General features: G+C 36.9%; 1 protein-coding gene and 1 long non-coding RNA gene across 2 annotated transcripts; one reads left to right on the top strand and one right to left on the bottom strand.

Annotated features, from left to right (window-relative positions):
- The first annotated feature begins 8,209 nt into the window (after positions 1-8,209).
- On the top strand, positions 8,210-13,575 carry LOC145037620 (low affinity inorganic phosphate transporter 1-like). The gene is made up of 2 exons (XM_078986325.1): positions 8,210-8,342; positions 11,796-13,575. Exon 2 carries the CDS (start codon positions 11,799-11,801, stop codon positions 13,413-13,415), a length of 1,617 nt encoding a protein of 538 aa, XP_078842451.1. The 5' UTR covers positions 8,210-8,342; positions 11,796-11,798; the 3' UTR covers positions 13,416-13,575.
- Positions 13,576-14,586: 1,011 nt separating this feature from the next.
- On the bottom strand, positions 14,587-15,600 carry LOC145034078 (uncharacterized). Its single transcript, XR_013677869.1, has 2 exons — positions 15,296-15,600; positions 14,587-14,949 (listed from the first exon to the last, which is right to left on the bottom strand). It is a non-coding gene; the product is annotated as an uncharacterized LOC145034078 (long non-coding RNA).
- Positions 15,601-15,837: the final 237 nt, after the last annotated feature.

Raw genomic sequence — 15,837 nt, 5'->3', positions numbered from 1 at the left:
GCTACCAGAGTTTGATGGGATGCAGGATCCGATTCCTGCGATGAGATGGATATCTGATATCAAGGGATGCTTCTACACATGTTCATGTCCAGAGCATCTGAGGGTTCGATTTGCAGTGAACCAGCTTCGCTTAGGAGTGAAGGATTGGTGGAAATTTGTGACGGTGCATCTTACTTCTGAGGAGATCTCAGCGGTGACCTGGGAGAGGTTCACCACTATATTCAGAGACGAGTACATTCCCCCGGTGGAAAGGGAACGGTTGGACCATGAGTTCTTGACCCTCAAGCAGGGTACTGAGTCAATTACTGTGATCACCAGGAAGTTTCATGAGAGGGCGATGTTTCGCCCTGAGCACATGTCGTCTGAGTAGGTGTGCATGAGCTGGTACTTGAGCATTCTGAGGAGGGACATTCGGGAGTTCGTATCGAACTCGACTTACCGGAAATTTGCTGAGCTTCATGAAAATGCCCGTAAGAGGGAGATTGAGTTGGAGACTTAGGCTAGGGAGGAGGCCGAGTCTTAGGGGATGGATACGCGGCCGGCACAGTCTCAGTCGGCAGCCAACCGGGCAGAGCCCTTCGATTCGAGATCTAGAGGCCAGAAGGGTCGCACATGCGGAAAGTGCGGCAAGGGACACGATGGGGTTTGTCGATCTCGTGCTTGCTACAAATGTGGAAAGGAGGGGCATATACCTAAGGACTACCCCTTTGCTTTCATTGCAACCAGATGGGCCATCGGAAGGCCGAGTGTCTGCAGCTATGGGGGACAGCACAGGGAGCACAGCAGGGATCTGCCCCTGCCGCCTTGCATGCTACTGAGGTTCAGCCGATGAAGGCCGAGGCACCAAAGGCTCGCGGTAGATCCTTCCAGTTGACAGCGGAGGAGGTCTGCACAGTGCCCAACGTTGAGGCTGGTATGTATTCTGTTATTATTTGTTCATGATGAAATCTTGTGTTTATATTGTGATATGTGTAGGTACTTTCCTTGTGTATTATGTACCTGCTCTGGTGTTGTTTGACTCGGGTGCGAATCGGTCATTTGTTTCATTAGTGTTTAGTAGACACATCAGTATCTAGCAAGAGACGATGAGTCGACCTCTACGAGTTTCTATAGCTAACGAGCGAGCAGTGTATGCCACAGACGTGATTCAAGGTTGTGTGAGATTTACGGTGTTGGGTTTCCGATAGATCTGGTCCCGATTGCGATGGGGGACATATGTGTCATCGTGGCTATGGATTGGTTGAGCTGATTTGGGGCTATGATAGACTGCGAGCAGCAATTGGTGACGATTCGAGATCCTAGCAGGGGAGTGTTGACAGTCTATGATGAGGGAACTCGAAGCGGGTCAACATTCTGTTCGGCTGCCAGAGCAAGGCAGAGTTTGCAGCAGGGCTGCAAGGGGTTTGTAGCTTATGTGATGGATACCCGGGAGGCCGCATGGAGACCAAGTTTAGTTGAGGATGTTCCAATAGTGCGTGAGTTCCCGGAAGTATTTCCATAGGAGTTATTGGGCGTGCCTCCCAAGACGCAGGTGGAGTTTCACATTGATTTTGTTCCAGGGGCAGCGCCTTATCGCCTTGCACCGCCAGAGATGCAGGAGTTATCCTCACAGCTTTAGGAGCTATTGGGGAAAGGGTTTATCTGACCGAGCAGCCCGCCTTGGGGAGCGTCGGTCCTTTTTTTCAAGAAAAAGGATGGTTCGCACCGGATGTGCATCGACTATCAGGAGCTGAACAAGTTAACGGTCAAGAACTGTTATCCATTGCCGAGGATTGATGATTTGTTCGACCAGGTTCAGGGGGCATCTTGGTTTACCAAGATAGACTTGAGGTCTGGATATCACCAGATGAGGGTGCGTGATGAGGATATCCAGAAGACGGCATTCAGGACGCGATATGGGCACTATGAGTTTGTGGTGATGCCTATTGGGCTCACCAATGCACCAGCAGTGTTCATGGATCTCATGAATAGGGTATGCCGGCCAATGTTGGATCGATCGGTGATCGTGTTTATTGATGATATTCTAGTGTATTCTAGATCCCGAGAACTGCATGAGGAGCATTTGAGGGAGATCCTCGGGGTATTGAGGTCGGAGAGGGTTTATGCCAAATTCTCTAAGTGTGATTTTTGGTTACGAGAGGTCCAGTTCTTGGGGCATCTTGTTAATCAAAATGGGATATTGGTCGACTCGGCCAAGATTGAGGCGGTGATGAGTTGGGAAGTACCGAAGTCCGCCACGGAGATCAGGAGTTTTCACGGGTTGGCCGGTTATTATCGGAGATTCATTCAGGATTTCTCCAAGATTGTAGTGCCACTCACTAGGTTGACCCGGAATGTTGTTGCTTTTTCATGGGGTCCGGAGCAGCAGACCTCGTTTGAGACTCTTCGCCGGAAGTTGTGCGAAGCCCCGGTGTTATCCCTTCTAGAGGGAGTTGAGGATTTTGTGGTATAATGCGATACATCGATATCAGGGTTGGGTGCAGTTCTTATGCAGAGGGGGCATGTGATAGCATATGCATGGAGGCAGCTGAAGCCTAATGAGGCGAGATATCCGACTCACGATCTGGAGTTGGGAGCGGTAGTGTTCACTCTCATGATCTGGCACCACTATTTATATGGAGTTCGGTGTACCATTTACACGGACCACAAGAGTTTGAAGTATTTGATGGATCAGCCCAACTTGAATATGCGGCAGAGGACATGGTTGGATGTGGTGAAGGATTACGATTATGAGATCATGTACCACCCGGGCAAGGCGAATGTGGTAGTCGATGCCTTGAGTCATAGGGCAGAGAGTTCCCCGATATGAGGTATGTGTAAGAGAATGATCGTGATGACTCCGGTGTTAGATACGATTCGTGAGGCCCAGGCAGAGGCTGTGAGACCGGAGAATCGCAAGAAGGAGCGAGTGTTTGGGCAGGTATCTGAGTTTGTGACTGATAGCCGAGGGCTTATGAATATTCATGGTCGGATTTGGGTGTCGTTTATTGGCGGGGCACACAATGTTTTAATGGAGAAGGCGCATAGATCGAGATTCTCGATCCATCCCGGGGTCACTAAGATGTATTTGGATATGAAGAGGGACTATTGGTGGCCTTGTATGAAGAGAGATGTTGCATGGATTGTAGAGAGGTGCTCGAGCTGTCATCGAGTTAAGGCCAAGCACCAACGTCCGCATGGAAAATTGCAGCCACTTGAGGTTCCCCAGTGGAAGTGGGAACAGATTTCAATGGATTTCATCACCAAACTGCCAAGAACCACAAGGGGTGTCGATGCAATTTGGGTGATTGTGGACCGATTGATGAAAAGTGCTCACTTCCTTGCTATCAGTGAGAGATCTTCTACAGAGAAGTTGATAGAAATATATGTGAGGGAGGTGGTGTCTCGGCATGGGGTGCCGATCTTGATTGTGTCAGATCGAGATGTATGTTTTACTTCCAGGTTCTGGAAGACGTTTCATGAGGAGTTGGGTACAAGATTGCATTTCAGCACTGCTTATCACCCTCAGACCGACAGTCAGAGTGAGCGGACTATCCAGACACATGAGGACATGCTTTGGCCGTGTGTTAGACTTTAGAGTAAGTTAGGACACGTATCTGCCTTTGGCTGATTTTTCCTATAACAACAGACACCATTCGAGCATCGATGGCCCCCCTTCGAGCTGTTGTATGGAAGAAGGTGTCAGACTCCCATTTCTTAGGGAGAGGTAGGAAAGTGTGTGATGAGTAGTATGGAGATAATGCTCCAGACGACTGAGCTGATTCAGCAGGTCAAGCAGAGGTTCCTGATGGCTTAGAGTCGCTAGAAGAGCTATGTTGATAGGCGTTGCTTAGAGCTCGAGTTTTAGGTTGGTGATTTCGTTCTCCTTAAGGTATCACCTTGGAAAGGTGTGTTTCAATTCAGGAAGAAAGGCAAGTTGGGACCTTGATATATCGGTCCATTTATTGTGACAGCTAGGGTGGGCAGAGTAGCGTATCGTTTGGAGCTACCTGCCGAGCTGACTTAGATTCATGATACCTTCCACGTGTTTGAGTTGAGGAAGTGTATTCTCGATGAGACATCAATGGTTCCATTAGAGGACATTCAGGTGGATGCGAGCTTGAACTATGTTGAGAGGCCAATCGCAATCCGAGATAGGAGAATCAAGGTTCTGGGGAACAAGGAGGTGTCCCTAGTTCAGGTCCAGTGGCAACATCGGAAGGGGTCCGAGCTGACTTGGGAGCCGGAGTTAGAAATTCCGGAGCACTATCCAAAGTTATTTGCAGAGCGAGACTTCGGGGGTGAAGTCTGATTCTAGTGGGGGAGAATTGTAATGCCCGATTTCCCAGATACATTAATTAATATTATAATTTGAATTGTGTTGAGGTGACTCGATGAGTTGGTGCTTAGACTCGTCGAGTCAGGTCACGAATGGGTGAAGTGGAAAATGATTAGACTCGATGAGTCAGGGGAATGCACTTGCCGAGTCAGAGCTGGCGAAAGAAACCCGAAATTCTCGGGTTTGGACCTATTTAAGCACCCTTATAGCCACCATTTGCGGCTACCAGGCCCTTAAGAGAAACCCTAAGAGTGCGTGAGTTTTTGTGAGAGGAAAGAAGCCATTATTTGATCTTTGTGGGTTGGTTTTGCAAGAAGAAGATGGTTCCAGCTTAGAGGAGGCCAAGAAGGTTTCATATCTGTGGATCTCGAGCAAAGAACATCATCCTTGAGGTAGCATATCGATCCTTTTTCTGTTTTGTTGAAGAATCCATGGATCTAGGGTTTTCTATACCGTTTATTGGGATGATTGTTGGATATATGGTCCCTTATCATGTTTAGACTCCGGATCTGGACCATAGTGGTCCAGAGAGCTTTATCCATCTCGCTTTATGATGAGTTATGGAAGAAATGGGCTTAGGATGTTGTATTTAGGGCAAATGTTTCAATTAGAGTTATTTGGACGATGCATGAGTATCAAGTTTGAACAAGTATGTGTTTAATGAGTTTAGGAAAGTCAGATCTATGGATTAGAGGAACAGATCTGACCTCAGAAGGTCTTTTGAGTTTGAGCATGGAATGAACTCGCCAAGTCCATGAGCAGACTCGACGAGTCGGACCGGGTTTTTCCATGACTCTCACAGTTGGTGATTCGCCGAGTTGGGGGAACGACTCGGTGAGTCAGTTGGGATTTAGGGGACTTAAGTTCACATATGAACTCACCGAGTATGTGCCTGACTCGACGAGTTGGGTCAAAGGGTGGCCATTGACCAGCGTTGACTAGAGTTGGCTTGTGTTAACCTTAGGGCATTAGTCAAACTAAGTCGGGGAGGTATTAATTAGAGATGTATTTATACTATAGGAGGAAGCTAGGTTGGAAGATTGAGCGCGAGTGATCATCCGGCATCTTCGAGGTGAGTCTTCTCAGTATGCCTTACCCGATGGGGTAATTATGTGTGACCAGAAGGTCTTATGTGTATGATAAAAATGTGATGTATGTTATATATGTAATATTTTATGATATGAGTATGATGATATGGACCGGAAGGTCAATAGAGCATGGACCAGAAGGTCAACAGAGTTATGGAATGGAAATCCCCTAAGACACTTGGATCGAAAGATCCCATAAAGCTATGGACTGGAAAGGCGTATGTGTTGTACGTGGTATTTTAGGAAACTCACTAAGCATTTATGCTTATAGTGTTTTGTGTATGTGTTTCAGGTACCAGTGATGATCGCGGGAAGGCGCCAGCATGATCAATACACACTTGCAGTGAAGATGTTTTTGGGATTCTGGGGATTTGATTTGCACTTATGTTATGTAAAAACAATTGATACACGTTTTTGAGAATTCTGATTGGAGTATTTTTATTAATTTAAAATGAAATATTGTTTTGAAATTTCACGGTGTTACAAAACGCCGCGATGTGGTTTTTAATTTAGGCTTTAGATTAAACTCATCATTATGCTACGAAAGAGAGCCTTTCACGAAATGAAAAATGCAAAAATACTACGGATAAAAAAACATAATCGATTTTTCAGATCAACAAAACCTTTTAAACAATTTAAAGTTTGTAGTAACATGATCTAAATAGTTTGCTAGCATGCAAATTTGGTTTATACAAACAGAACGGAAGTCACTTGCTATAGACATGAACAAGTAGCTATATTACCATTAATGTGTTATGAGGATCTTAAAGGCTATAAAGGCATAATGGATGCATATAATAAAACTAAATCATGAACCCAAAATTCAAATCCATGTTCTACTAATCTAAAACGACAATAAGATAAACCATAAAAAACAAAGAACATGTATATTAATAGCCTTAGTTTTCTTGCATATGGCTAGTTGATCGGATGTGGTATTATCGAAATGAAAATCCTTCTTATGTAATCACACCCAATGAACAAATCCACAACATTGGAATCCTCCTTAATAGCCACCAACATAAACCCTAATCGATTAGAGTTGTTGTTGTTGGGTTTTAATTTCAAAATTAGTTTCAAAAACTAGAAAATGGAAATGGAAGACTTATGATTTTCGAAAATAACATAAACATTTTATACCTATCTAGGATCTTTTTTCCTGTTATAAAAAGATTAAAACACCAACCATAGAAAATATAAAGAATAGCAACTTTTGTTGTTCTTTAGATCCTCTTAGGAGGCTTGGAAGTTAATGAAAAAGATGGAACCTTTGAGACACCAACAATGACTCAATTTGATGCAGATGTTAGTCCATAAACTCTTAAGCCCTTAAGCTTTATGTTCTTATCAAAATAAGAACACAAAAGAGAAAAAGATGCAAGTATTCTTCAAGTTTTCTAACCAAAACTAGAGAGAGAGAGGGGGGGGTAGGGAGAGAGAGAGAAAAAAAAAACAAGTTTCGGCCACTTCTCCAAAGGATGAAAAAAAATGATCACTAGCCAAAGTGCAAGCCTCAAACTTATATGCATAAAGTGAAAGTATTAACCATTAGGTACTTCTACTTTAGACAACCATGTCCATATGTCTTAATGCATGCATGCATAGGCTTTAAGGCTTTTAAATAAACAATTCAAGAAACCATTCCTTCGGATTAAAAATTTAGGAAAGCCCATACTCTTCCTTTCATCCCTCAATTTCCAAAAACTGATTAAAAAGAGAATTGGGTTTCTATTTAAACATCTTCTTATGGTGTATCAGACTAGAGATCATTGCTGTAAAGTCTATTACTTGCTACAGTTGTGTGTGTTGTGTTGAGAAAATTATACATGTTTTTTTATGCCTTTCATTGGCTGAGTTATGGGTTCGGATTGTTTTTTGGTGGAGGTTAAAGCTTCTTGCTCCCCAAAACATATGAGAGTTTTGAAACCCTTACAAAAAGTAAATTACGAAGTCATCACGAACGCAATAGTTAAAAGGCCTTTGATGTAGTGGTGATGTCTTTTTTTTTTATAACTTTGTGGAGGTTTGAGAACTCTCTTATATTTCACAACAATTTCTAAAAAACTTTATATTTGTGATGATGATGTTGGTATTACATTTTTATGGATTTTCAATAAATCTATAAAAGCAAAAAATGAATTGAATTACTTGGCTTTTGAAACCTAGTTTTAGTTTGTACTCTTTTATAATATTTTATTTTTGACTCCTTGCTAATATACTTCCATGTCTTCAAAAAATTAGGAGAGATATGTAGTATTTAGAAATATGTTTAAACAGTTTGTCGTTTAAAAAAAAAACCTTCATCTAAAATTTGATTTTTTTTTAATTGGGAAATCTACAAAAAAAGTCCTAAATTTTTAGAAATTTTTCAAAAAAATCCTAAAAGAAATTTTTTTTAACAGAAAAGACTAATTATTTTAAGAAAACCCATATAATCTTTCATTTACCATTCAAATATAAAAAATAATTTTTTCGACTAAATGTTAAATAATCGGGTTTTCTGTTTAAAACAAAAAACGTTTAGAATTTTCTTAAACCTATTTCTACTTACTTAATAAGTAAATAAAAATAAAAATATTAATAGACATATTTTACTTTTATAAAACGGAAGCATAAAGTACTCCTCATTGACCTTTTTTTCACTACAAGCACATTAAGAAATCCTCATTGACCAGTAAACCTTCACCCGATGAATGCCACGTCATCAAGAACAAGAATCGTAGCCGTAAAACATTTCCAGTACGGCGGGAAAGAATTAAAACAGTCGGACCCAGCTGTAGTCGTTAAATAGGGAGCCCATCTGCATAGACTCCCACTACACCACACCTCTCCTTCTCACTACTACTACCCCATCAAAATCTGCCTGAAACAAAAGTACCACTTTCGTTGCACGAGGTACAAGTCTCTGGTATAATAGCTTTCATTGTCGGTTTAAGGTAAGAATTCATAACTTCTCTCTGTTGTTACTTCGATTCGCTGTTTTTGTATTTTGTTTACACTTTTAGAAACTTATAGGTGTTTGGTTTTCGAGTATTTGATGTTCATGGATTATTTGATGTTAATGGATTATTTTAATCAATGGTTGAGTTAGAAACATACCAAAAGGGTGTTTGGAAGAGCTTAAAAAATGAACAAATCGGTTATACACCTTTCTAAGTTCAATTGAGCTTTTGTTAAATAACAACTTAAAAAGCTCTGAAATATCTTTTTAAAAATTTTTAAAAAGCTCTCAACTTTAGGACTTTGTTGATTTGGTTGGGTCAGGGTTAAAGGGATCTCAAAAGTCTTGTGAATACCACAATACGATGTGTACTCTTGGCCATTTGGCCTAGGGGTCCATGACGACAATATGATTTCCTAAAAGTTGAAAATATAGAGAGATGGATTTGAATTTTCTTAATTTTAAAATGAATTATTAAAATGTTAGCTATTAAATAGTATGATGATCAATAACAATAATAATATTTGATACAAATAAGTAATAAGTTAGTTGAAATATATAAGTTAATTGAGTTTTTGTTTTTTAATTATGAATATGTATTTGTAAAAATCTTAAAAAGTAAAAGTTCAACACTTTTGTTGAAATCTTAATTATTTAAAAAGTTAGGCTTACGTACTGTTTTTTAAATATTAAAACATGACAACATAAAGCTATATTAATTTACATGTAACAAACCAAACATAACCTAAAAGCAATCATGAAAAGTTTGTAACTATAACCTAAATAATATATATATATATATATATATATATATATATATATATATATATATATATATATATATATATATATATATATATATATATATATGGGAAAAGTGAATATACCCTTAAGGGTAAATAAGCTTAGATACCCAAACTCACCATAATATGCCGTTTTGTTTAATATATTTATTATAATCTCTTCTTCAACTTCAATCTTTAACTTGATGTACTTTTAAGATTTTCAAAATTTCATTATTATCTTCCTCTTACATCACATCTTTTTGACGAACATCAATTTGGCTATATATATATTATAGTTGAAAATGAAAATTATGTAAGAAGAAAATAAATATGAAATTTATAAAAATCTTTGAATGAAATCAAGTTAGAATAGGAAACTTAAAGATTATAAAAAAGAAATTTAAAGATTATAAAAAAGAATAGGAAACTGAAATACCATTATATTCTTAAGTCTATTTGTTTTGGTAACTAAATAAATAATATTGTATTCACTATTTATACAATAAGTAATAATAATAATAAATAAAGATTAAATAGTAATATTTATAATAATAGCATCTATAACATAAATTCCTTCCAGTTAAGTTTTCTTTAAAATGATATAACTTTATGCAATTTAATAAAATAAAAACAAATATTCTTATTACATATATACCTAACAGAATCGAACATAAAAGATATTAGAGTACAAACTTTGAAATTTTTAAATTTCCTTTACTTGCCAATTCTGTAACAAATTCCGTCCTAACATGGAAAAGGAACGGGTAGAAAATTGAATGGTAAAGAGTGGTTCGTATTTAGTAAAGGTTTACTATCAGCACGCCAATTATAAAGGCGATCGTTTTCATTGAATATCACATGATTTAAGAGTACACACTTTGAAAAATTCAAAAGTAATATAATTAGGTTTTGACCTTCTTTCTAAACGTTCACATTTTCACTTAGAATCACATATTATGTGACTTGAACTCGTGATGAAGATATCATGAAAAAGATCTTAATAATTTAAATCTACCCGAATAATAGGAGAAGAGCTTGTTGTATACTAATCATACATAATAATTTATATTTTATAAAGTTTGTACAATGTACACAAGAGTGTGAATGAACCGAGTTATTCGTGAGCTACCAAACTCGTTAAAAGCTCAACATGAGATGGAATTAAATGAGCCCGAACCGACTCGTTAAAATGCATAAAACATACTTAGAGATCACAAATCTTTTTTTTACTTTATATTATTTAACATTTTTTTATATAAATTCGTTAATTTTTTATTTTTGAAAAAAAAAACAAAATAATCAAAATAATAAAAATAAAAAATTGTTTTTTTAAATTTTTGTAGCGAATTTATATAAAAAGCTGCGATTTTTAAGAATATAAAATCAAAAAAAATATTTGTGATCTCTAAATATTTTTTTATGTATTTTTATGATTTTTAGGGTTTTGTTTTTGTTTTTCATATAATCCTTCATATATATATATATATATATATATATATATATATATATATATATATATATATATATATATATATATATATATATATATATATATATATATATATATATATATATATATATATAAAGAGAGAGAGAGAGAGATTAGAACAGCAAAACCTATCAAGATATCCCTATTCTTTTTAGAAATCTAAATAGAAGTTCTAGTCGTTGGAAACAAAATAGAAAAAGAAAAAAAAATGTAACCAAAAGAGAAGAGAATGAGCCGCTAGAAAACATAACAGAAACCACACACAAGCTGTTGTATTCCTAGTTGCAGTTCTGGCCCCTACACCTGTCGGTTTTGAGTACAAAGTTTGGTCTAAATATAAATGTGAAATTCATTATAAAAAAAACTAAGGTCTTTAATATATATCATTTTGATAAATAATACATAAATGTATAATTTAGTATATAAAAATTAAGCTCTTTTTTATATATAATATATTTTTCATATATAATACATAATATATTTTTTTTCCATGCAACATTCATTGCACTTTAAATTCTTGTAAATTAGTATTTTCCAAATAATCATTATTTCATCAACAAATAGAGTAAATTACACGAATAGTCCTTATGGTCTGTGGTAATTTGAATATTTGATCCCTAACTTATTTTTTTAACTTAAAACGTTTTTATTGTTTGTTTTTCTTACGCATTTGGTTCTTATCCTACTTAAAAAGATTATTATTTAAATAGAGAAAAATAATGAGTAAGTAAGAAAAGGTGATAGGATGGGTTTAGGGGTGTTTATTTAAATAAATTAAAAAATCAATTGTAAAATATTATTTTTAGGTAAAAGTGGGACCAAGTATGTAACAAAAACAAAGAGCAAAGACCTTCCGAGTTAAAAAAATAAGCTAGCAATCAAACGTACAAATTACCTTAAATCATAGGGACCATTCGTGTAATTTACTCCAAATAATATTGCAGTAATTCATATTACTATTTTTAGGAGTAATTGTTTCAAGAAAATAAAATATTTGGTTCGATGCAACTTTTTTTTTTTTTTTTTTTTTTTTTTGTCAATTCCTGAACTAATTTCGCTTAATTAATAACAAGTAATTAAAATATCTTATTGTATTTACCAACAACTGAAAGTAGAGAATATATTAACCTAACTTGTCATTATTAATTTCCCTTCATTTTGACAAAACTTACAGGTTATGGCAAACGAGAACTTGAAAGTGCTAAACGCACTTGACGTAGCCAAGACCCAATGGTACCATTTCACCGCCATTGTAATCGCCGGCATGGGCTTCTTTACCGACGCATACGATCTCTTCTGCATCTCCCTCGTCACCAAATTACTCGGCCGGATTTATTACCATAACGTCGGCGACAAAAACCCTGGCTCCCTACCACCTAACGTCTCAGCCGCAGTCAACGGTGTTGCCTTCTGTGGGACCCTCGCCGGCCAACTCTTCTTCGGTTGGCTGGGTGACAAAATGGGTAGGAAAAAAGTTTACGGAATGACCCTCATGCTTATGGTCATCTGCTCCATAGCTTCCGGCCTCTCCTTCAGCGACGAACCCACGGCGGTGATGGCTACCCTCTGTTTCTTCCGGTTTTGGCTAGGGTTTGGGATTGGTGGCGATTACCCACTCTCCGCCACTATCATGTCAGAATATGCCAATAAGAAAACTCGTGGGGCGTTTATTGCCGCCGTGTTTGCCATGCAAGGGTTTGGAATTTTGACCGGAGGGATGGTTGCGTGTATTATCTCTGCCGCCTTCAAGTCGAGTTTTCCGGCGCCTGCATACGAGGATGACGAGTTAAGATCGACTGTATCACAAGCCGATTACGTATGGCGGATAATTCTAATGTTCGGGTCAATTCCGGCTTTGATGACTTATTACTGGCGGATGAAGATGCCGGAAACCGCCCGATACACCGCTCTTGTCGCGAAAAACGCGAAACAAGCGGCGGCTGACATGTCAAAAGTGTTGCAAGTTGATCTTGAAGCAGAGCCCGAGAAACTACAAGAGAAAAGTCCGAACAGTTTTGGGCTTTTCTCGAAACAATTTGCTAAACGACACGGGCTCCACTTACTTGGAACAACCACCACATGGTTCTTACTTGATATCGCGTTTTATAGCCAAAACCTATTTCAAAAAGACATTTTCACCGCAATCGGATGGATCCCGGCTGCGAAAACCATGAACGCGATAGAAGAAGTTTTTAAAATCTCACGGGCCCAAACCCTAATCGCGCTGTGTAGCACGGTCCCCGGGTATTGGTTCACGGTTGCGTTTATTGATCGAATCGGGCGGTTCAAGATCCAATTGATGGGATTCTTCTTCATGACTGTATTCATGTTCGCCCTCGCGATTCCCTATCATCATTGGACACAAAAAGAGAACCGAATAGGGTTTGTTGTGATGTATGCATTGACATTTTTCTTTGCAAATTTCGGGCCGAATGCCACGACATTTGTGGTCCCGGCCGAGATATTCCCGGCCCGGCTTCGGTCAACGTGTCACGGGATATCTGCGGCTTCGGGAAAAGCCGGGGCGATAATTGGGGCATTCGGGTTCTTGTATGCAGCTCAAAGTCAAGATAAAACTAAGACCGATAAAGGGTACCCGCCAGGGATTGGGGTTAAGAACTCGCTTATTGTGCTCGGGGTGGTGAATTGTCTCGGGATGTTGTTTACGTTTTTGGTACCGGAATCGAATGGGAAATCTTTGGAGGAAATGTCTAGGGAAAACGAGGGTGAGGATGAAGAGGTGACAGAGATGGAATCCCAGAGGACTCATGAAAATAGAAGCTTACCAATTTAGACCATCAGTTATAAATACTTAAGAGTTAGATTATAAATATTTATAGTTTTTAGTAAGTTCAACGTATAAAAAGAGGAGTTGTTATGGAGTTTACAACATTTGGAAGATGGTTTATATGTACCTAATGTTCACGAGTAATGAAGATTACATTTTTATTATATGTAGATTAATGATGAGCATTTTATAATACTAACTAAGGTCATGTTTGGTATAGAGAAATAAAAAAAGAGAAATGGAAATCATTTGATTTCTGGCTTTTTGATAGGAAAAAAAAAAACGGATTCCATTTTCATTATTTTAATTCTGAATAATTCTTTTTAATTTTTACTAATTTTCAAATTCTCAAGAGTTTTGTTGGGAGTTTTATAATTATTATTTTTCACTTGTTATTTTTTGAGAATTTTTATTTTTATAATAAAATTACACAAAATTTTAAAAAGTTTTATAAGGAAATAGAATTATTCTATTAATTTGTTAATAAAGTCTTATAAATACTATAAAGAATATTTGATTTTTTTTTATAAATGTTTCAAAAGATTATATTATTTTATGTAAAAATGTTATTTTATAAAATATTTAAGGTTTAAATATTAATATTAAATTTTTATTTTCAATAAATCTATGTATTATACGGATCTTACACCTAATAAATAAATTAAAGGAAAACAAAAATTATCATATGCTCGGAAATGAAAAAAAAAATTAAATAAATAAATAAAATAAAAAACTGGAGAGTCGCTCCGTCGTCTCATGCCTTTCATAGTTAACGTCGTCAATTCAAGGCCCACGTATGAAATTCTCTTGCAATGTACTACTTGACTTTTTTCATATTGAAACCAAGACTAAAATATGTAATTTACATGACAAGTTTGTATATGACTTTAAAATTAGAGTAAATTACACAAATCGTCCTTTGGCGGTGTCAAAATGCACGTTTAATCTCTATTTTCAAAAATTAACTCGGATCTTCCCTGATATATTTAAAAGTTGAACGTTTCATCCATGCTGTTGTTAAACCATGGTAAAATGACATATCTACGCTTATTTTTACAATTATAATTATTAAAAAAACACAAACTAATTTAAACCTTACACCCCACCCCTACAACCAAAGGCAACAAATCTTGTTCATGTGGACGGCATACCCCAACTCTTATATCTCAGAATTCACTTAATCAAATCCAAAGGAAAAACAGGTAATTAGAATCAAATCGTGAAATCACATAATTAAATCCAAAACATACGAAAAGAAACCATTCAAACTAATAAAACCAAATGAAGTCCTTGGATTCGACAAATAAACCCAAAAGGAAAAAAAAAAATTCAAGATAGGATGTAAAAAACGCCAATGAAAAAAACAGAAGACTCTCCAAATCAAAATTCTGGCCAAAGCTGAGATATACCATTAATTTCAATTTCCATTTCTTCATGTTCTTGTTTTCAAAGAATCAACGACTCCACCATCCCTTTACCGCTAACCACCACCCATCTCCTTGCTTCTTCAAGATTGAAACCAAATCATGACTACCACAACCTACAACAGAGAAAATCAAACAAAATCATAAATCAAATTAAACTTGGAAGAATTGATTACTTAATATACAAAAGAAAATACTTTAAACTTCTTGCAGGTTAAAAAAAAAAAAAAAAAAAAAAAAAAAAAAAAAAAAAAAAAAAAAAAAACTGAGTATATCGAAGCTTCAATCCATAAAATTAGAGATGAAGTAAACAGTAGGTGTCTTTGAAAACCCTGAAACCATCTTCAAAAGACCCATATCCCATCATAAAAAACCCCATGATGAAATCGAAGCTAAAACCCACAAAATTGAAGCAGAAGGTAAATTCAATGACCAAAAAAACCCAGAAGTCTTTCAAAATACCTAGAAATTGTCTTCAACCCAAATTTTATCTTCAATAAACCTAGAAATTGCATCGTCTTTTTCTTATAAAACTTAGATTTCATCTTCCCTAAAACCCACATTCATTCTCAGTTTGGTGTCCCTCAAACGATGAAACAAAAAATCAAGGAACACACTACCGCACACATCTTGTTTCACATCTTTGATGATGATGTGGTTCGACGGATGGTTGTTGGAGGGTTGTCGCCTGTCGGAGGACTGTCAACATGAGAAGAAGGGGAGGAGAACGAGGGATCACGTTTGCAGGAGAACCAGGGAAGATGGGAGATGAGAGTAAATAGATTTAGGGTTTAATTTTTTATTTATTTATTGTCTTTTTAGGTAAAAGACTGAAATACCCCTGACATGTGGTTAACGTAACAGAAAAACAAATGGCTAACGATAACAGGGATGAAACGCGCAACTTTTAAACATATCAAGGACGGTCCGAGTTAAGTTTTGAAAATAGGGACTAAACGTGCAGACGATTCGTGTAATTTACGCTTAAAATTATGTCGTTTATA

Source organism: Lactuca saligna, chromosome 3 (assembly GCF_052625555.1).
Source record: "Lactuca saligna cultivar CGN05327 chromosome 3, ASM5262555v1, whole genome shotgun sequence".
Classification (NCBI taxonomy): Eukaryota; Viridiplantae; Streptophyta; class Magnoliopsida; order Asterales; family Asteraceae; genus Lactuca; species Lactuca saligna.
The sequence above is the reverse complement of the archived record's forward strand: the minus strand, read 5'-3'. Positions and strand labels throughout refer to the sequence as shown.